Source organism: Mesitornis unicolor, unplaced genomic scaffold, assembly GCF_000695765.1.
Source record: "Mesitornis unicolor isolate BGI_N332 unplaced genomic scaffold, ASM69576v1 scaffold53600, whole genome shotgun sequence".
NCBI classification, from domain to species: Eukaryota; Metazoa; Chordata; class Aves; order Mesitornithiformes; family Mesitornithidae; genus Mesitornis; species Mesitornis unicolor.
The window spans coordinates 6,822-30,228 of NW_010158686.1; the positions used below are offsets into that span (position 1 = coordinate 6,822).

General features: G+C 36.6%; 1 protein-coding gene across 1 annotated transcript in view; it reads right to left on the reverse strand.

Moving 5' to 3' along the window:
• Positions 1-2,694: 2,694 nt before the first annotated feature.
• LOC104540387 (neuroserpin-like) overlaps positions 2,695-23,407 on the reverse strand; it is a 20,974-nt gene continuing 261 nt past the window's right edge. Inside the window, 8 exon segments of the mRNA XM_010184191.1 lie at positions 2,695-2,992; positions 4,110-4,199; positions 5,453-5,539; positions 10,734-10,831; positions 17,515-17,719; positions 18,589-18,783; positions 21,418-21,648; positions 23,377-23,407. The exon segment at positions 23,377-23,407 is cut by the window's right edge and continues 9 nt beyond it. Coding sequence (XP_010182493.1) covers positions 2,916-2,992; positions 4,110-4,199; positions 5,453-5,539; positions 10,734-10,831; positions 17,515-17,719; positions 18,589-18,783; positions 21,418-21,648; positions 23,377-23,407 — 1,014 coding nt within the window. The 3' untranslated portion in view covers positions 2,695-2,915.

Genomic DNA, 23,407 nt, shown 5'->3' on the forward strand with positions numbered 1-23,407 from the left:
ACTCTTTCCAATTGCAGCTCTGAAAAGCATTTCCGCCTGGACTCCAGTAGATATACGGAAGACAGAAGATTACAGCATTAGGGAACCACATCTCCCACTTAAACTCCACCTGCATCATAGAGGGATCTCAGTAGACATTGTCACATCATGGGTTACTTACGCAGCACAAATAGAGAAGTTTCAGTAATTTATTTTCTGATATAACCTCCAACACAAAATACAACTTTTTATTTTTTTAAGACTATACACCTAAACACATACGAGTCACTATTGACAAATTCCCCTTACCAAAAAAAAATCCAAAGAAAGACAAAATTATTTTGCTAGCTTTGTCTCAAAAAAGCAATAGCATCTTTGAAAAGAACATTATACAAAATCTAGATAAAAAAAACCACCACGGAATAGTATTCATATACCTTAATAAAACTGGTAACACCACTTACAATATTATCACTACTGAAAAACAGTATTGAGAGCTGTTCTTTTTGCCTACAACTAACACCTTTGCATAATGTGGTAATAAAACAATTAATGTTGTTGAAAACCAGGTAATTCTCCATTTCCAAAAACTATGAAATGGCTATTTTGCATCTGTAAGGACTAGGAGAGTATCAAGTGAAATAAGTAGAATTTGCACTTCTGCTGGTTTTCCTCTACAGCCATTGAGGCAGTTCTCAGAATGAGATTTGGAATATGTGATTCTGCATCATTCCACGTAGTGCCTACCCTCAGCCTAACTGCTAGGGAAGTCTGTGCACTTGCCTGATAGCCACTATAAATACTTCTGAGTGGCAGTTGTCCTTTCATAACTCTGTATCTTTTAGTTCAAATCTATCTTCAGTCCTTCCCTTGGCAAGGAGCATCTATGCTGCAAGGAACTAATGCAAAGAAAATAAAAAATTGGTAAGGAAGAACCTTCAATGGACTGAAAATAAACATGATTGAAGGTTGTCATCTGCTTTTTCAGGTCTTTCCAAATCGGAGTCAACACCTCAAAAATTAGCCTGAAAAAATACAACAGCTTAAAAATCTGGCTCCCATTAGGTTAAAAACACAAGAGATCCTTAGCATATGGGTCACTTTGGCAGATATTAGGTGATATTCATAGAACCATTGAAAGGTAAAGAACCAACCCTCTGTTAACTCCGTATCAAAGGAGCTGGTTTTACCTGCAGTGAGCCTAGTTCTAGATAGTAACAAAATTAGTCCCTGCTCCTTCTTAGAAGCACTCCCTTATTTTCCATCCCAAGCATAAAATTTTAGCTACACAGAACTGAAATTATGATTTTTGTCTAAATTTGAATTTTAAAAAACCTGTCTCACCAAGTCCAGACTATAGTACACTAAGGGCAATAAACAACAGTAATACACTAAGAAGTTCCATTTTTCTGCTGTGCAACAGAACTAAACAATTCAAGGAGGCAGGGCTGGAAATGTGTTCAAGTGCCCTTTCTCCAAGGGAGCATAACCAGCCTTCACAGAGAACAGCCATCACTTCACAGTTTGACCTGCATGGTTTGCACCAGCAGTATTAAAAAACAAAGAGAAAAGTGTTGTCAAATTTTGGAAGTTCTCCTTGCATGAATAACTTTGTGAGCAATATCTATGCTGCTTTGAAGTAAATGTATGCCAGAGGAGCCTATAACTGAAGTCTAGGCAATACCCATTTGTTCCCATAGAATTCAGAAGACACAACTCCTATCAACTGAGAAGAAACCCACTTATTATCCAAAAAGTTTGTGTTTATGATCTGTTTCAAAGGAGCTCATCCCTTCTTTTCTCCTATTTTCTCATCTTTTTAATTACTTCTGTTCTTTTTATATTTCGCACAATGAGGGAGGAAATAATTATATGTCTCTCTGGTGTCAACTGGTACTTCTCCTCCTCTTGCAAATGGAAACAGCAACTAATTCCCCTGCTAATATTTACTTGTGGTATGTGTCATTCTCCTCTCTGTCAGCTAATACTCAATAAAAAGCTAGGGAATAAAAAGAATTATGTTCTTCCTTTAGACATTTATTTATGAAGAGAACATTTTTAGACACTTAATATTAAATGAGGGTTTGGTTTTTTTTGTTAGTTGGGGTTTTCATTTGTTTTAGTATTTTTTACTTTGAGAAAGATCATTCTAGCTCCCTGAAGTGAGATACCGCAAAGTTTAGGTTAAATTAGAACAACTACTTTGGGGGAGAAAAATATGTCCACACAAATGACATTACTATTCAGCTATTTTACTTGTCACATACATAGCTATTCTACACTGACCAGTCTTAAACATTCATGCGATCAAATTTTATTGGCATCAACAGTTACGGAAGGTGAATTGCAGAGTTGCATGCAGGAGCATTCATAAAAGCAACATTTTAGAATCACATGTGGGAGAGTTCACACAAAGTCTGCCATGGTTATCTTACAGAATAAAATCCACTAGGCATAATTTCTTCCATTAACTTTGATGAGACAGCATACCGCAGTCTGTTTATTACTTCTACAGGAACAGGAAGAGATAGCTTTCTCCAGATGTAGTTCTCAACTCTATAAATTGTCATCAAGATTTGCCATTTATATCATTCAGAGCTGCACACATTCTGCTCCTGTCTCTTTGACCAAGTTAGTCTCTGTACCGTAAAAAAAAATACAAATAATGGATTTGCAAGGTTGTTTTGCTTTACAGCTCACTAGAACAAGAAACAGTTGTTGACATGTACACGATTTTATTTTAAGGACACAGCAATCACAATGACAGAAACAGAACCATTATTCTAATACTGTAAGTTTTCCTCTGGAAACTGACTTCCACAGAGTTCTATCTGAAAGCATTTTAAACAATATCTTGGGGGAGAACACAGCAAACCTTAAATATATTAACTTCAAATTCTATGTGCTTATCTCCTCTTTTTGGTAGCTGATGACAGTTAAAGCTCTTCAAAGTCATGGCCACTTGTATTCATTGCTTCAGGGTGCATTACCCTTCCCATGAATAACACAGTACCTGTATAAAAAGTGGGAAGGGAAGAAGGGAAGGAAAGATGTCAGAACTGACAGGAAAAGTTGAGGTTAAAAGCTGATGAATATCGGTAATAATTTACTTAGCGTATTCTTTGATAATAAGTGTAACCATCACAGACTTTTTTCCAAAAGGCTTCTAACCTTAGATTTCTAGATTAGGAACCAACTTTCAGGCTTTAGTATAGTTGTTGGTGACTCCTCTTTCTACATGCAACATTAAGAACTGCCCCAAGGCTACCAAACTCTACTCTGTTCTAATTTAAACTAGTCTTTTTGAGAAGATTTTTGTATATTGAGTAGGGAAAAGTGCAGATACCCTCCTCAAGATGCATTTTTGCCTAATTATGTGTCTACAACAGGATACTCAACTTAGACCCTGCCTGGCTAGACTGTAAGCATTACTGCAATCTAAATAGTTTAACAAACATTGATACCTAACACAATGAAGATCTCAAATATATAAAAAACCTGACAAATTGAACCCACTAGAGTTAGCTTATAGAAAATCTAAGATACTATAACACACAGATGCATATGATAGTCTGTGGGTGCATATAAATATTTTGCCACCCAGTCACACCCACATCATTAAGATGAAATACAAATACGAAACTAAGGAATTACTTAGTCCTTGCCCATTTTGCTACTGAGTACTGTTCTAATCTCTTGGCTGCCACAGAACACTTCACAAGCACAACAGAATTATTCATAGCTGTAATATCTGTCTATTATGCAAATCACTTGGTTCTGGGAACGTAGCTCACTGGTCTTACTACAGCCAAGCTCTTAAGGAATATAACGATCATGAATATTCAGGGCAGTAACACTGTGTTCTCTGAAGAAAAATGGTGAACTTTTACTTCCCTGGGGTTTTTAATCACATAAATGCACATCTTTTTCAGGATTATGTCAGATTTTGGTGTCTTTCTTGGAAAAATATTAAGTGGACATAGAAAAGGTCAGTCTTTCAATATTAGGTATTTTAAGACAAATTAAGGAAAATTGATAATACAAGGCCAGTTCATTGATGAAAATATGCAATTTTATTTTGTAGACTTGATGTGCTCTGAAAAATGTGGAAGAGTCTGGAAAATTCTCACCTGTTCTTCTGTTTCTGACCAAAAAGAAAAAGGGATGATCAACTATAACTTGAGGATACAGCACTGCCATTCTGCTAATGGCAATCATTCCTAAGGGACAAAGAACACAGGCAACTCGTTAAATATCACTGCACATTCTCTTGCTCTTGTGAGCTCATGAACAGGCACTGAAGTCCCACACTCAAAACTAAGCATCACCAAGAAATGGTATGAAAGCAATCTAACTGAAAATGAAAGAGACATACAGAGCCATTGTGTGCCAGTTTATGCTTTAAAAATTATTAAAAATGGAGAGTGACAATTTCCCAGGCTGAGTGAGGGGCTTATAAATTTTAAGATCCAGAACCTTAAGAGGAGTTATGACTCCTGCTCACTTGTAGAAAGAAAATGCATTACATTAGACAGCATTGCTGACCTGTTTTAAATAGCCCCAAGCCTGCAGTTGATAGTAAAAGGTAACCGCTAACTATGGGATATGCAACAACTAAATGGGCTGATCTTGTAGCTTTTAGCTTGAGTCTTTAAATTATAGATGTTGAAAGTAAAATTAACTGTGAATAAGGCAGAACATGGCTATTTGTTATTTCTATTTGGAGATGCATGGATTTCTCCAGGACATTATTATTATTTCCCACTATTTAATTTACTTTTACATTTTCACCACACTATTCATAAAAACTCATGCGTGCCAGTAATCTCTGTCCATATTAATGTAACAACTCAATGTGGTTACTGGTATTGATGACCAGGGAAGTCAGTCACTCTTCCTTGCCTCAAAGACTGGTACAAAGAAGCAATCAGAAATCACCTAATGATACATATCAGCAACTAAGGTAACGTACTTTCAGGAAAAGCATGTGATAACTGAGTAAACCAACCACCTGGCCTCCTAGCATTCCTAATGGCCAGCTATGGTTTTTCATTTAGCACTTCCCATCTTGTATCTGTGTATGTGAGCTATTAAAGTGCAATTGCAACAGCTCTCAACTCACTCTACGTGTTCTGGATCAAATGCCTCCAATAATTTCAATCAGCAGATCAAAAATTACAGATGCTTAAGTTCCATAAAGAAAATGGAAATTGCAGTCTGTACCCTTCTGACAATCAGAAGCAAAATAAGGAAGAAGAGGTTTTCCACAGGATGATCAAAATTCTTTGTGAAACACTATGTTAAAAAAAACGCTGACACATCATTTGCAGAATTCTCTTCTGAAAAGCAGTATACTTGCTATGCTGTGTCTACATGCTATTTAGTTTTCCTGGCTGAACAGCAAGTAATTTTTTTAATAAATAAATGCAGAATAACCAGACACTTGATTTAGTTCTGCTTTTCAATCAGGTACCTGAGGCAGCAGCAGCTTCTGATCCCTCCTCATTAACTTCTAGGAATGCCTTGTGAAATGCCTTTGCAAGGTAGAGTTCTTTGTTATCTGGAAAGGCAAAAGAAACAAGTGGCTCACAGTAAGATTGAATTTTTTTTTAAAGAACCAAAACAACAGAACAGCCAAAAACCCCAACACTATTATCCACCTTCTACACCAAGTAAGGAAGGATAAGAGCTTTGTGCATAGAAGTTGCATTAAAATACCTTCTTCCAATACCTTTCATAGCACCATTTACTTCACTTAAATTTTCAGTGCTCTTCGATGCTACAGATATTAAAACAGCTTGGCACTGGCTAGAGTAAAATACAGTCCTTGAACAAAAGATTTTAAAGGCAAACATAGGTAAAAAGGATTATGACATTATATGGCAAACACTTATACATAAAGAATTTCCATGTTATGTGCAATATAGATTTCCTCCGGGAAAGTTAGGTATTTTCTTCCTTCTTGTCATTATATTTAAAAGAAGCTGAAAATAAATATTTATTGCAAAAACCACCACAGAACTAGGTTTTTTTCAGTCATTTGTTTTCTCTCCTTTGACAGTATTTGAATCTTCGTCCAAGCATACTCCTGCTTAAGTCAGTGGATATTTCATTACTTTTCCTTCAGTGGCTAAATGATCAGACCTATTGGAATACTCAGCATCTTGCAGGAAGCAAGACACATAACACCATTTAATCTGTGTTTCACCAGAAAGACGTAACAAGGATTAGATATACATTTACTGCACCTGAATAAAATCCACAGTAATGACAGAGCACAACTGGCAGTTAAGAAAGGAATAAAAGCTCTCTCAACAGGGAGGTACCCAACCATGAAAATCTAATGTAACCAGTCCAGTGAGACTGCTACACCATTTTGCATTTCTGATCCTTCACAAAACGTTCAACACCAAAACTCTAGCTGAAGGCTGACTAAGGAGGGAAAGCTTGGGGCTATTCATCTAATTGTTACCCATTTATTTTAGCTCTTGCAATGACAGATATTAGTTCTAATACTACCTGCAAGCCAAAACCACAAGAGACAACAGTTTAAAATGCGTCTCCCCAGCAGATCTCATTACTGCTATGTACACTCAGGACTGAAGCGAACCTCTGAGTTCTGCTGCTTAACTTAAATCTCACCAACAGAAGCCCCAAACCATTCCCTTTGGGATTGTGTATAGTAAAACATATACTTGATTGCTAAATATTGTGCTAGTTCTACGCTTCAGTTCCAAGCCTTCAGTAAAGCTATCTTGAAAGCTAGGATGAACTTTCCACTTAACAGGGAACACACAGCATCTACTCATCTTGAACACTAAACAATTCTCACAGCTTTTGTCTCCTTAACCATTAACAGAAAGGTCATCTGAAAATACAATGTGGTTGCATTCCAACACTAACACGACCTTCAAATATCAAGCAATACCTGTAAAAAATTAATCACAAATTGTACAATCAGGTGTAAAATAGCCATCCCCTAAAGCCTCCATTCCACTATGGACCCATTACGACTTCAGTTTTCAAAAAAGGCATTTTAGAACAACACTGGACGTGTAAGAACATTTACATCGGTGCCAATGGATAGATACTTAAGGCAAAAAGGATGACAGATCTGTGCACATCGGTAATTCCTGTTGTGCATGTCACCTTGTGTGTGTGCTGCCTTTGTAAGCACGTCAGTTAGCAGGACTCAATCAGTTTATTGGTCAGTTCTGCAAATTCCACCTTCCAGGCAGCTGTATTTTGCTATCGTTGCTTGAGACCATTTCAAATCTCTATTGAGCATTTGAGCTACACAACACATGCCAAAGGAAAACAATACCTTCTTCCAGCCTTTACAGGAAAAAACGCTGGTTTGGGGTTCCTTGTCTTAAAGTCAAACAAATTTTTATGTTTAATAACTGACAAAGAAATGCCCACTTAGCCTAATCACACATTTAGACAATGTGGTTTGTTTTTTTTTTCATTACAGTACTTAAACCTTCTTCTTTTGATCTGTAATATTCACAATATACCATTGCCAAGGTATAATAGAAAACCTACTTGTAAATGTATCCAGGAACTGAGTATTCAAAACAAAACAAAATATTTTGTTAAGTTGACAGGAATACAAGAAGTGCCACTGCAGATGAGACCAGTACGTCCAATTTGTCTAGCACACTGCTCCAGCTATAGTATTATTGTTGCTTCAGAACAAGACATAAGAAGCCTTATAGATGAAAACTAGTCTTTGTCCTTGGATGGTGAAAAGAGCAATTCTGCATCCCAATTTACTTTCTCTAGAACAGACTTTATATTGCCACTATCACATTCTTCTTATTCATCTCTCCTGAAGTGAACGAATCTACTTTCATATGAAAGCATAATGTTGTACCCAGCATTTAGGCATTCTTATTGCTCTGTTTATGATTGTCAACTCACTGACTGCAATACTTCAATATCATACACATCTTGTCATTACTATACATCTTTCCCTTATAGCCTTCACTGTGAATAAGGTGGAGCTTGCCTGACTATCTACTGTAATTTCATTTTTTCTCTAGTAGCTCCTTTGAATCTGGATTTTTCTAGGAACTACATGATTTGATAGCCAGCATCTCAGAAAAGTCCCATGGAGGTTTAGTATCAAAGTTTAAGCTTTCTGCAGGACCCTAGCCTAGATATTCATTAATGTGTGGGAGTAATCTGAGACTTATTTCTAACGTACATGACTCCGTTAGCATCACATTTCATTTGTCATTACACTCCATATGCTTGCAAACTCCCACTCATAGCTGCCAACTAGTTGCTCTGCAAGTCTCATTTTAAAAAAACATGCAGGTTTATTGGCTTTACTAGCTTAGGTTGCCCCAGAAACATTGTACTTGCCTCAGTCAATACTTCAAAGAACTATTTACTGGACTGGTGCTTTTCTACTAGTATTGTGAAAGTCAGTCATTAAGATCACTTCGCTGCTTACATAAATGCAGGTCACCTTGAGATTAAAAGCAGTTGCCATTTAAGACATCACACAAAAGTAAGAAATATTACAATCACTTGAAAGGGAAGTGGAATTTTAGTTTTAAAGTTAGTTTAAGGGTAAGTTCCAGGTAGTGTTAACATATTCAAGTAGCGCGTTTACGTGCTGTGTTAATTATAAAATCTCAAATACCAGAAGTTGATTCAAGACTATTTTGAACACTTGATGGAATCAAAGATGCAAATAAAACCTGTCAGTCTTTTGCTGAAAGTGAGTTAGAATATATGCAAGTAGACAGCCAAACAAGAATGTCTTCCCACTCACCTGTGTTAATTGACAAAGAACTTAATTTCTACAAGAGCGTAACATTTAAAATGTGCATCTAGATGAGTACTTTTCTCTTTGGTTCCTCAAAATCCAGACATCCCAAAAGGTAAAGCTGACTCTTCTATTTCCATTTTTCAGATTGAGTGCAAAAAGCAAAAAATTCTAAATATTGAAAAATAAGTCTGTAATCCTACAATTTGATTTATATCCACTAAACCCACATAGAATTTCACTGAACTCAACAATCTGTGCCTGGATCTGATTACAGGATTAGGGCTGTTGCTGAAATTGCAGAAGGCTTTCCTTGACAATAATCCAAAGGCAAGAGAAACAGGAAGGGGGAGGAGGGTATTTTTAAATGCAACAGAATTTATCAAAAAGTCTCAGATTTCTTTTATGATTTGTATCTTCCTAAATTAAAAGTGTCAAGACAAACATTTTATTCAAATATCTGTTTCACGAAGTGCAAAATGTTCAAGTCATTAGTCACATGGATTAAAACACAACCAAGTATCAATCTTTCTCTTAACCTCTCAACTATGGAATAAGCCCCTGATATAGAGGTGAGTTTTATGTGAAATGAAATAAAAGCCAAGCACTGCCTTTGTGGTTCCAGCTCCCCATGTATTTTCCATTCTCCTCAGTACCTTTCCTCAACTAAATACTTGTATTTATATACACACACACACACCCCCCCCCACACACACACACCCACACCCACCCCAGAAGTTACTGGAAAGCTTACTTTTCTTGGGGGTGGCAGAAAAATTGACTGTTTTTCTTCGTAAAAATATTACTTTAAGAAGGATTTTCCATTTATTCAAATTCTTTTCATATTAGTAACTCTAGCTTTTCCCACAATTTCACTGGAAAAGTGAAAGTGGCAAAACAGCGGAATAAGCTACACGATACACTGCAAACAATATTTAAAACTTGCCAGAAGTGAAAAAGATATTAAGATCACAAACATTTCTGCTGTAAATTTTAGAGGAAGGCTTGCCTTCACTACTGTTATTTTGAATAAGCCACACAAGTGTGACTGCTTCCAGAGACAGACAACTAAGAACTGTTATTTCCTATCAGTTAAGGATCTATCTGGCTGATTAAGCGGTAAAGCCATAGAGCAGAAACACCTACAGGGAGCAGTATATAAGCATAAATTACAAGAACAATGACAGCAATCTCACACTGGCACATGTTCCGAGATAGAGGACAACTGGGTTTGCCAAAATTCAGACCATGCTAAAAACATGGCTTGCGTGGCTACTTTTGCTAAGCAAAAATGAAACAACTTGGGTAAAGATGACTCAACTACCTTTTGTACCACTTCAGTATCTTTTAGGAGGCATAAATTTCTCATTTCCAACTGAATTTCTAAATGTATTGGATATTTCAACTTCAGAAAATAAAGTGTTGACAACATACTGAAACAGGCAAGCAGCATATGTGACTACATTGCTTTTATCTCAGAACTCTTTCTTCCCTATGCTGCTTCTATACAGCAGGTTTCTGGGGAGATGACTAAATTGTACAACAGTTTAATGCTCTTAGCACTGTGAACAAATAGCCTCTGGAGACAAAAGATGACAATCCCCTTGTTGTGAGAATCCCATTTGCCATCAAGGCAATGAAGCCATATATGGCTCTATCGCGGATCTGCCTCTTGCATAGTTTTACACTTTCTCTAAATTTCTATCATGTTCCAGCTCTGAAATACTTGGAGTGAACTTTCCCAGGTCAGAAAACCCCCACCCACACACACCCCCTGATCTCTCCCCTGTCCCAGCCGTTCCTACGGTGAGCATGTTCTTACATCATGCAAAACCCCAAAGGATCAAAAATTGCTAGCAGGGTTGGTTTTTAATTTTTTATTCCCCATAAACTATTTCAAAGACCTCATTGGTTAATCTTAGGGGATTTTAATGCTTGCTCACATAGCTTGGGAGACAACACAAGAACCTCTTACCAGACATGGCAGTGAGGTCAGCACTACTGCTGAACAGCTCTGTAATTCCGAGACCTCTCCAGACATCTTTCAGATCAATCTCCTGTTCCACTGTGAACCTGGAGAACATAACAGAAAATTACAAAATGCGCAGACTGTAAGCAGTACTTATTGTTATTAGAAGGTTAAAATTTCTAGGTAATGACAATTGAAACACTGAGGCAAATAATGCAAAGTAGGAAATTCGGCACTAGTGGTATAGCATCGTGACAACTACAAAAATGCTTACAAACAAATTAGTTTACTCTCATGGCTGGGTTTTTTTTCTTAATGCAGAAACAATGAAAAATACGCTAATGCTATGTACAGTCCCTGATCATAAAATCTCAGTGCAAAATTATGCAGTGGCTCACATAAAGGCTTACTTTTTATACAAAAGATTTACCAGAAAAAACAGAATTTAATTGTACACATAGTAGAATAGAATATCAAATAAGGCAAAGGACAGTACAAATTTCATAGGCAGCTATTGGCAAAGAAGGAGTAGGAAAGAAAGATACTCCACTTTTATTTAGACAGTATAAGCAAAGACCAGCAGTTACAAACATGAATATAAAGCATTTCTGACTCAGCTTCTAATTACTCTGGTGGCAAAATTTTAATTGGCTTTTGATTGTGAGTGAAGAACAGGGAAAACAAGTAGTTGTTAGTGCAAATGCACATATGAGTATAACCTGGCAGAATGTCAGGGTTAGCTTGCAAAGCCATGTTCTAGGAAATGTTACTATGCTGGAATGACAAACTGAGATTTATCCCGAGGGTGAGATTTTGGGCAAAAGCCTGTTCCATTTACAAAGACTTATTTTCAAAAATTATGCCTGGTGTCAATAAGACACAAAAATACTGAAGTCCTTTATATATGGCCAGAAACAGACTGGACAGCTGGAGAAACAAACAAATATGTCAGAATAATAATGAGAACGGCAGACCTAACCAGAAAATACCAGTAGTCTACAGAAAAATACAAGAGACTCATAATCAATGTTTGTTATGGGCAAGTTATGGGTTCTCTGCAGAATGACCAAACAAATGATCAGTGATTTAAATTATGCTGACAGTGACTGGCTATAACTGTACAACACAAAATATGTAGTCCATAACGTGCTGTTAAAGTTTCTCCAGCAAGTCCTTCAGTAAGAAACAACCCTGCAATTACACTGCAGTCCTTGGTGAATGGTCTCATTGGTGCTAGAACCAAAAATGAAATAGAATGTGTTTCTGTGTAATTTCTTGTAATAATTATTTTTCAGGACTAAACTTACTTGGCTGCATGGGGGAACATATTTTTTTCAGAAGAAAGTATAGGCCAGAACTGTAAGCAGAGAACAGCTGATGGAGAGCTGGGATGTATGATACCTCAGCACATACAAGCCCTGGCAGCTTGAAAAAGAATAGTCTGGATATCAAAAGACAACTGGATAAGAGTCAAGAGGATCTTCCACACGTACAGCACTTACACAGAGTAAGAAAAATCCAATACACAATCTACATTCATAATGAATGTAGAAATACCATTAGAAGCCAAAAATCTATGATGGAATAGGTGTTAGTCATTACCCAGAAAAGAATTTTATGCAAATTAAAATAAGATCTGGAGATAGTTCAGGATTGATAAATCACTGGTGGCACTACAAGTCCAGATGAGTTCCAGGATACTCCTGCATAGGAGCTGGAGGAAGCTTATGGTGTTCTGGCATATTCTACATCAGTGTGGCAGCAAAACAGCAAAAAAACATTTTTCCCAACTGCAGAGAATCACTACAAGATATAAATGGAAATCAAGTGGGTTTAAGTTTCTGGACCACTAAACAGCAGACACAGTTATCTGCTAAGCAATGAATTGTGATGCAGAAAGAGAGCATGACAAAAAATGCTTTTGCATACTAAACAAGAGATTTGAGAGATATTTTTGGGAAAAACAAACAAAACCCAACCAACCCCAAAACACAACCCATAAAGCCCCAGCTAAATATGCATCTGAAAAACAAAAATGCAAACAAGTTGATTCGTTATATTGCTAAAGAAAAATATACCTACATGAACAATAGTAGCAGTCACTTAATTACTGGACAGAGGCTATACCCATGACAGAAACCTCTGGAAAGGCAAATACTGAACAAGTGAAAGAATGAAGGTCTTTACAATGTCTATAAAAGTGAGTTCCTGCTTTTTATGACAAATAAAGGCGACTAAAAATATCCCATCAGCTGTATAAATACCAATCTATCCCTTTACAAAAATAAAACGAATTACTTCCCTTCTCCCCTTTTAGTTTTGTCATCTGGTAAAAGCTCACTCAGAACCACTATTCAAAATAGCATCTCCCTTCCTTTCTCACATACTCTGAAGAGCAGAGAGAGTTACAGATAAGCTATTATTAATAATATTTCAAATATTTTAGCTGACATCAGAACTAGCCTCTTTTGAAAAATAATAGGGCTGCTTTACACTCTGAAATATAATTTCAGGCTATGCAAACCAACATAAACATTTAGTATAAGTTATCCTCCAGTCATACTTGGATTTCTTTGTATTCCTTACAGACAGTGATATAGGTATTCAAAATGAAAACTGACAATCTAGAACACAGAAGAGACATTCAATCTTATTTCCCAAGCCAGGCATTTGCTGTACCTCCAGACTTTGGAAATGCAGAGCTACATGATACTAGCCCTGACACATGGTTATTTGCAGAGTTTGTCAAATATAATGAACCAGATGGTCATATTTTTTCCCCATAATCTTTTAGGTGCTTCTGATCCTAAAAATACTACAAAAAATCAATTTCAATACTTCAAGTATCAGAAGCCATGGAATAGTTGAAACTGGGAGCATTAAAAACCAAAAAGGGAAGTCTGAGAAAGCTCAGACACTGAAGAAAAGAGAAGGCATTTTCATCATAGGACCAGAACGACCAGTCTGTTGATTTAAGAGGTGAGTTTCTGTACTTAAGCAATTCTAGAAGGTTCACCAACACACACTTTCATGGATATATGCTTCTGCAGACCATCTTATAAAGCACTGAGCAGAAAGCTATTAATAAGGGATAGTGACTGCCCATTAGCTGTTAGCAAAAGTCGAGGAGAAAGCGAAGATCTGCGTTAGTTCTAGATTTAATTTTACAATATTCATTTGTAAAGTCTCTCTACTTCCTATATGCAAAATGCAGTCCAAATAGCTGAACAAAGTACTTCCCCTGATTTCCACAATCTTTGTATCTCTCCCACATGAAATGAACAGAATGAGATGCTTAGAAAGCAGAATTAAATTAAGAAACTAACAGTTTTCTGGAGAGTTTAGCAGAGAATGATTATATTTTCAGGAAATTTAAAACTTGCACAAGCGTTAGATTGAAACAATGTATTTATGTCATTGGCAGTCTCCTTTGTTATGTATCTGAAGTTTTAGGTTTTGGATAGAGCATTAACTTGAACATACCATACCAGGTCATGTTTCTTCTATTTTACAGACTTTCAAGACAGAAAAAAAAAAAGAGATGGTTTATGCTTGGATGATGCTGACCAATCCTTCTTGAAATGCTGAATTTTTCATTAAGTTCTTAGCCACTCAGGATCCACAGAGTCAAGGAGAATTAGGGCACACTTTCTAGTTATACAGCAACAGTGAACTAGAGGCTAGTGTGATTCATCCCAAAGGCTACGATTTCAGAAATTACTAAGAGTTCTGAAAGAGCAAAAGCAAGGTTATGGTTCTTTCCCTGGCAAGGTCCTTCTATCCAGGGCTAAATAATGGGCTGCAGAAGTTGGCTAAGCATGTATTTCAGTTTTATGTCTCTTCTGCGACTGTATCTCAAGAACAATCAGTACTGGCTTATTCCTCAAGAGAAGGGGACTCAAGAGTATGTTAAAAAGAGGCTTGGGCTTTTTCTTTCTTTATTTTGGTTTGTGAGGGTTTGGGATTTTTCTGTTGTGAGTTTTTTTTGGTTTTGGCTTTTAAAGCAAAAATAACTTTCAGCTAAAGAAACTTGTAACAGCAACACTAAGGCATTTTTAAGACATTTAAAATATGTACAAAAAAGCAAGAAGGCCATTACAGAGAGCCAGACATACTGGAACAATCCTTCAGAGGAGATCTGCAGACTGTAACACTTATTAGGTACTAGTTCCTCCTATGCTCTTCAAGTAATTTATGTTAGAGAGTCAGCTTTGTAAATTAGATTCATGGTCTGTTTCACTCCTATGCAAAAAGTGGATTAAAATGTTGATCACTTTAGTCTGGGTTAAGCTAGAAACAATGATTTGAAAATGAAAATGAGAAAGTATAATTTAACAATTCTGTACAAATCTCTCCTTTGCTATTAAGAGGAATAATACACATTTTCATTTGCACACAGATAATGCAGACAGAAATTGGAAAGTTGTGATTAACTCTGCTTTGACTAGTCACTCAGGTCCTATTACAAATGTATAAGTTTAAAAAATGTTCACTTTATAATTGGATAGCATCTTTCAGGACATAAAAGTTTAATTTTATTCCACTGCTGCTTTCAATTCCTCAGTGGACAGAGCCTGCAGGCCACATTTCATAACTTGCCTTTCTGAGTCAGAGCATAAAATATTTATGAAGTGTTTATTTAGAGCATTGATAAAATCCTGCAGATCATCTCCGATTCCCTGATGGAAATCCAACACCTTGGGAGTACGCAATTAATCTTTGGAATTTTTGTAATGAAACTGCCGTATTACTATCAGGAATTTCAAGCCCATGATAGTTAAGTTTTAGAATCTGAAAATACTGAAGGTAATCAGCACCTGGTTGTACCTGCTTTGCCTTTGTATGGCCTTAATTCACAAATGTTTACCAAGTTCTTTGAGATTCTTAGATAAGAGCAACAGAGATGACAACCAGCCTGAGGATCAAATAAATAAGGACATTATATGACCACACAAAACCTAAGCCTCAAACTCCTGCCTGAGAACCTGGCTACAGAGAATCTTGGAGTCTCTGCTCTTGGTTAAAAGCAAACAAAACCCAGAACTACCTCTATAAACTTGCTTCAAGTCATAAACATAATGATTATGTTTTCAATGACATTCATTTATTTAAATTTAGATACCTAAGCTTCTTAAATTTGGAAGCTAGTCTTTGCAGATTCCCTACATAATCAACAGAGAGACTTCTCTTGTGGATCTTGCACTCCAGAAATCCTTTGAGTGATGTCCAACTTCAGCACCTGATGCACAGGGTATGAAACACTCCAGTTATAAAAGGAAAGCTTAAGGGATGGAAGAATCCTCATATTTTACTTCTTATTAACATCCAGGTAACACCTGTATCTTGCCCACACCTGTAGGAGAAATAGCCTAGCAGAAATGCCTCTCCACTGCATCTTAGGGAACAATTAATACTAAAGCTGCGACCTGAAGCCCCAAGAGAAAAAGCAAACAAAAAAAAAATCACAGGAGTAGTGAACAGCAGGTTCAGTTTGTATAAAATCTGCAATGCAGCTCTTTGCTGCTCTCCCTGCTTCTTCAAAAGGAAATGCTACTTTAAAAAGAAAGGAGCTAATACTGTGGGGCAGAGAAAAATAGCCCCAAAATGCCGCTGTTCTCTCACTCTGACTCCAAGCATAACAGCTTTAAAGAGAAGTGGAATCCCATCTTGAGTTGGAATCAGGGCATGCTGACAGCACCACTCCATCTCAACATAATTTATCCTGGCTAGCCTTGTTTTATTGTGCTCAGCTGCAGTTAGCTTCCTGGAAAAGGTCTTTGCTTGGAAAGGAAGCTGACAAAATGCAGGGATTCTTGCCCTGCTCTTTACAGGTGAAATATAAAAAACTCAAATCTCCAACTTACCTGAAAACAAAGAACTATTTTAATGATTAAAAGGATTCACTAGAGTTTATTTTTTCTGCTGCCACATACCTGCTGCACAGTGCCACAACAGTAGAGTAAGTAGAAGTGCTCCACATCAAACTTGTGCCATATTGTTTTATAAACACTTCAGTAAAATCATTATGAATCACTTGAAGGACATCATGATCCAACTATACATTATTAGTGACATTTAATAGTAAATAACTGTAAGTCAAATGTAGGGCAAGTACGAGAAAATATTTGAAGACAGGTGAAACCGAATTTTAGGAGAATTAATTAAGTGATACATGTGAGCAAATATGTCACTGAGAATGTACAACTTGTGTCTACAGATGAAGTGACAGAATTTCATCCCTTCTGGTAATGTCTTGTTCTATTGCTCCTCTAAGGAAAAAGAAACCAGTACTTATTACAACTAAGAGAAAAGACAAAAGCCACAGATTGACTGGAATTACCTCTTAACACTCTACCATTTATAACTATACAGACACAAACCATTAGATCTTTTTAAATCAGCAGCACATACAAATCTAATTAGGACCTAAATGAAACATTTTAGCTTTTGTTAATTCAGACTTGCAATATTTCTATGGCTCCTGTCTAAATGGAACTTATCCATAATGAGTTCTGCAATACTCTGAACATCATTCAGAATGGATATATTCCTTATGATGAAATTCTCCTTTCTGGACCTTACAATTGAAAGGGATGCAAATGCAGTGCTCATCTGTTGCTCAAACAGCCATCATTCTGCACTGCACAATCCCTGGGTTTCCTGTCAAAGCAGCCCTCATGTGGGTGTTACACGACTGCAGACTTGATCAAGATGTTCGAGTTTTACCTAATCTCTCTGCATTGAATGCAGTCTTTCCCCTTCTGTTGACATGGGAGCATATTCTCACCTTGGTAAATACACTTCCACCTTCTGCTTCTTTACAGAATTTGCCCATTCATTAATCAATGAGGCTTTGACCAGTGGTTCCAATGTGACCAGTGGAACTTCCTGTCTGGAAAGAACGATCATCATACTGATCTCATCTCCCTCATATGGTATTTCCAGAACTTGATAGATACCACCTGCTTCATTGGAGCCATCACTGAACTCTCCTAAAGGAAAAAAAAAGAAAAAAAAAAGAAAAAGAAACAGAAAAGACAACAAAGCTATTAGAACTATTTTGTTTTGTCTTCACTGGAGTTAGGAGAAAATAGAAGGCTAATATTAGGCAGTATTTACTAGGTACTGAACTAAAAAAACCTCTTTATTCTATTCTGTATAAAATTTATATTGTTTTTCTCATCCTAGGATTTGAGACTTACATCTTTAAGAAAGAAAACAAGCTTATGCATTCACACAGTTTGTAGACAATCATACTACTGAACTTACTACTCAACTACTATTGGTTAGATAAAGAGAAGTCTAAAAGTTGCTAAGGTTGCAAAGTCTTTCATGGTAATGGGGAGAGGGTTTTTTTTTTAGGAGAGATAATTTGTCAGTGATGAGACTGAGTGAAATACAGCCAACACTAGCACCGTAGAACCCACCTGGAGTTCAAGCTCAAGACAAAAACAAAGAATCACTATTTTAGCTTTCTAAGGATATTACAACAGTAATGAGAAAACATTATTCATTTTAATATTTAGCACAGCACAAGAAAAAATATTCTAATGAGAAGCAGGACTAGCTCAAGAATTGTAAAGAAGTTAAAGATAATGGACAAACATTCATGAAATCCACCATGTGGCACTAAACCTGGACCTAAAAAGTAATCAAGAAGAGGTCATTATAAATGTTGTTATCTAGTTATACTACAGAAGCACACACATCATCAAATGACAACAGAATCAGAGTCCCTTCACAGGGCAAGCACATTTAAAATTCCAAGTGAAAGAACAGACAACAATACAAATGAGAACTGCTGCAACAAAGCCATTAAGGGAAGAGTTGTTAGCTGTAAATTGCTAAAGCTCCAACTCACCATAGTAAAACTCTCCCTGCTGGTACATCATTGGAATCTGCACTTCACTTTCATCATCTTTAGTGAATGAAAAAGTTCTTGTATTCTCAGGTCTGAATTGAGATTTCCAATTGCCTTTAAAGTAGATTGCGTTGATGAGAGCCAAATGAGTTAAAGCACCAAAGTCTCTTGAAGACACAAAATCTTTGATCATATCTAAGAAGAAAATCAACTGTCAGTCTGCATGTCAAATGGAGCATTAAATCAAACTTAACTCAAAAAATGCAAGAAAATGAAAAGCTGTGCTAGCATGTAATTTCCAATTCAGATGTTTCATTAAATATCAAATTAAACTGCCAGTGTTTTGTAAACCTAAGCCACAGTGCAGATGTCTATACCCTTCCATCAAGTCATGTTAGTCAACTGTTTCTTTATCACTACTTAAATATACTCCACAATGAAACCACGTGGAAGAAGGGACACATAAGGAACATTTACACTGGTGCTATGATATGGTTCAGCACTATCCTCTTAAGGTCAGAACTTCTACAAGCTTTGACTCCAATCCAAAGTAACACTTAAACAGGTGCTTAATTTAAAAATGTATAAGTATTCCCCATTGGAACTTCACCTGGGCCAATTCTGAAGAAAGCATTCAGTTTCAGTAATGTCCTCCTGTCTTCAAAGTAAGGACTAATCTCAACTTGTGTGTCCCCCCTCCCCTATAAATTCACAGCAGTTGTTCCAATGACATTAGCTCTTGAAAAGCAAAAGAAAAAAGCCTCTAGAATCTGCTCTATTCATGGGAGGAATGGCAGCTGCTTTGCTTCTACTCCTCAGTAAGTCATTTATATCAGAAAACAGTCTTACCTGCTTTAGCTCATCTTAAATGGCTTGCTTTTCAGCAAAATAATTTTGACTTTGGTAAATTTGGTGCATTGACCAAATTTGTCAATATTCTTGAAGAATTACAGCCTACTTCAGATATTTTTAACTGATATTGCAATGCAAGGTGTTAAAATAAACACACTCCTTGCTCTGATTATTACTTTTCAATCCACAGTTTAAAACACAGATTAATTCTGCTTTCTGGGGCATACCACACCAACTAACTGGTGTGAAATTTGTGTATCATATGGCAGCATTTCTTCTAGGTTGCTGTTTGTACTTCATCGTAACTAGAACATTCTTAGTGTGAGAGTTGTGACCCATACTGCCATACTCACTTCCCATGCTTGGGAAAAAAAATTAAGAAAGTATACACTTCACATTTTTCCATTTCTATTTGGTACACCATACTTCTTTATGTTTTTCAGTCACATCTTGTTAATCTACTAATGTAACATTAAGAATTTTTGTGGCCAGAGAAACTTTGACAGTTATGTATTCTGCTCTGAACCTCCCATGATGTTTAACATGCTGGGATTGGAAACCTACTTGTCTGTACCCCTTTTCTAATGAGAAAATGAGCCTCCCCCATCAGAGCTGGCAGGCAAGAAAGAATGAGATCTAGTGGTCAGAGATCAGGCTGAGGGACTGTTACTATCACAACCTAGTGCTAAAAGAGACCCACAGCTGCTGCTGTTAGTTCTGCACAGCACTTTCCAGAGCAATGGTTATGAACTCAGTCAGCACGGGTGGCAGGTATTAAGCAGAAAAAGATGCTGTTCTTTCTAAAAGAGAGAATCTTACTTTTCTTTCTGAAAGACACATTTCCCTGAAACATTCTGCAATCTGCTGCATCACTTACGTTCCCTCTATTTCTGTAGCTTGAGATAAAGGACAGAATTTATTATGAATATAATAGCTGCCATTTTCGCTTGGAAAAAAAACAGATAATTTCCAAAATGGAATAAAAGCATTATAATGAAATGTTTTTCCACTTTAGTGCCATATATTTTCATAAAGCATTATGGATTCTTAAATGCTCAGACTACACAGTGATGTGGTAATTCCTTACAGAGGATTCCGATATGTTCAAATTTACAATGGTACGACTGATGTTAAAGCCAGATCCCTGTTGAATTACTCTTGAAATATCAACCTCCAGAGTGTGCCAGATGAATTAGAATGAGATTATGCTTTGATCCCTGCAACAGAGGACTAACTTCATTCTCATACCTTGAGACTCTATGTATTCAGAAAGTGTAGCATCTTCGGGATTTGAAGCTAGCACTACATCATGCAGATCTGAATACGCACATTTACATTGGTAATTCTGTGCTTACTCCCCTGCTGCTAATTTTTATTGTGAAACTGTTGACAGTCTTCCTAAAATCAACTACTCTCTCAACATGCTATCTAGTTTCCTCACATTCTAAAACATCAAATCACAGGGTCTGATTTTGGGGTTCAAAAATTATCTTTTGTATTCCTTCATATTCTATTTCTCAGTACCTTGTAACTATGAGATCCTCAGAGAGCCAGTGATAGCCCACACATCCAAAGCACAGGCCAATAACCCTTCTGTGGGCAACTTTTCTGCAGTTAGCAATAGTATTTATTTTTTGTAATTTAATACTGAAGTCAGTGTTAAAATACTATTAAATTGCCCACCACTAAAACATTCTACTTCAGTAAATGTTACAGGTACTTTAAGACAAGGGAAAAAGTATTCACACGGACACTACTATATGATCGGCAATGGCTAATTTTACTTAAGACAGATCATCCCCACACAAGAAAAAAATAATTGTACGAAGAGCTGATATTAGAATTCTTTTTTAGAAAGGAGGAGATACTTCAGTCTCAAATGGAACAGATAAAAGCCAAGGCAACAATTCAACAACACTAACTTTGGAAACAAACAACTTACTGAAGGAAGTGTACAAAAGAATCATGCGGACTTACTATTTGTGTGATTCTCCACCCACTTATTAATGTGGGTAGCTACAGCTGCACTTTGGCTGAAGTCTATATTCTCAACTTCAGCTTTAAAGTATTTTTTCACCAACTGCAGAAATTTGTCACTGATATGAAATCCATTCTGCACATAGAGGGAGTTAGCAATATTCAGAACATAATGACTTTCTTCAGTGGTTGCCATATCAGAAAGGTCCTTCAAGAAGGTAAACTCTTCACCTGAGGAAATAAAAACAGATTCAGTGTTTCAGAAATGAAAGTTATTCCTTGGTTTTTTCTGCTGGAAAATCACAAAGACATTTTATGCAAAAACAAAAAAAAAAAGAGGCTTTTTAATAAACTTGTTTCTAAACCTACACACACCTTCAGATCTGAAAGAACAATCTACAAGGCAGAACATATTATTGAGAGCTTATTTTTTTCCACTACCTATAATTAGTGTAATTAACAAGACATTTGGATCCCATCACAGACAAAGCTATCAATGGTAAGTCTTTCAACACCAAAAGAGTAATAAAATCTTGTAAGTCACACTTATGTCTTGACACCACAAATCCTTAACAGAATTTTCATTACATCCTAAAAGCCAGATGTTTAAAGAAAAATGAACTTCAAGTTCTGAAGCTAAGGACTTCTCCACAGGCTTCTCTCTGCAAAAAACAGCTCTAAAGTTTACCAGGATCTTGTGTCGGGTAGTACAGAATCATTGCTTGGGTAACGAGGAATCCTAAGTAGGATTAAAATAGTCTGCTTTAAGATAGGAAGCTTGTACTGTTGCTTTATCTACCTGAAACTGAAGTTTCTATGTAAAAAAAAAAAAATAAAATTTGGATGCAATTATATATTCCAAGCAGAAATCATTGGAGTACTTTCACTGTACCCCTCGTATGCAAGAACAGTGAATGGTCCAGCGAAAAATCAACTGCAGAACTTCTGCAACCATGTTTTAGAGACAAACTGTAGAACTAAATTTGTGCTGTAGTCTCCACAGAGAGGCATGACCTGTGCAGTGGTGCTCTTGAACACTGTATTCAGAAACTTCTCCTCAAGATCCTTTCAGTAAAGACTTAAAGTCCAGTATATTATATGAATAAGAAACTTCATTCAGGTTTCAAACCAATCACTTTGACTTACTATGACAAAACTCATAGAAATTGCTTCTTAAAAGCCATTTTTTGCCACTTTCCCATTTCTCCATTTGCAGTTCATATTACAGTTGCTTGCACTAACAGAGTGTGCTTGCACTCCACAGCACAGAACTACATCCAGACGCATGACTTAGCCCATCCCATACTACAAATGGGACAACGTGGTAGTGTTGTTCCTTGCTAAGGAAATGCATCCTGTTCCTCAGAAAGGCTGATAGAAACACATGGCCTAGCATGCTGAAACAGCCAAGATGCTTATAATTCCTAAATTGGCTTCTGTATCTGCATGGGACATTATGCAATGTAAACAGAACACTAATGACACAGAATTAAGGCAAAGAACCTACAGGTTCTACCTACCATAACCAAACAAATTCTGTCAAAGTCAGAGACATTTCCAGTTAAATTACTAAGATTTCCATAATTTTTCATAAGCAATACTGCTAAAACTTCTGCTTTTTTCAGGTTTCATTACAATCCCTAAAAAGGATATTCTTAAAATTCTTATAACTCTAGAGGCAAAGGCAAGCTTATTTTGCGGATGGAAACCAAGATCAAGTTAACTGCAATTGCTTAAGATTCAGATGTCCAAGCTAGGATTGTTTGTTAGCATCTCTCAGCTCATGCAGTATGCACTGAAGCACACTTCAGCATGCTCAGCCCATCAAAAAGGATGCTGAGAAACCTACTAATTACTAACCCATAGACATGACCAGGTCACTTCCATCTTGTTCAGGCATCGCCATCTGTTTCTTTAAGACAAAAAGCATCATAGTAGAACGTAACTAAAAGGCCTTACCACTTTTTAAGCTGTCAAAACCCAAGGAATG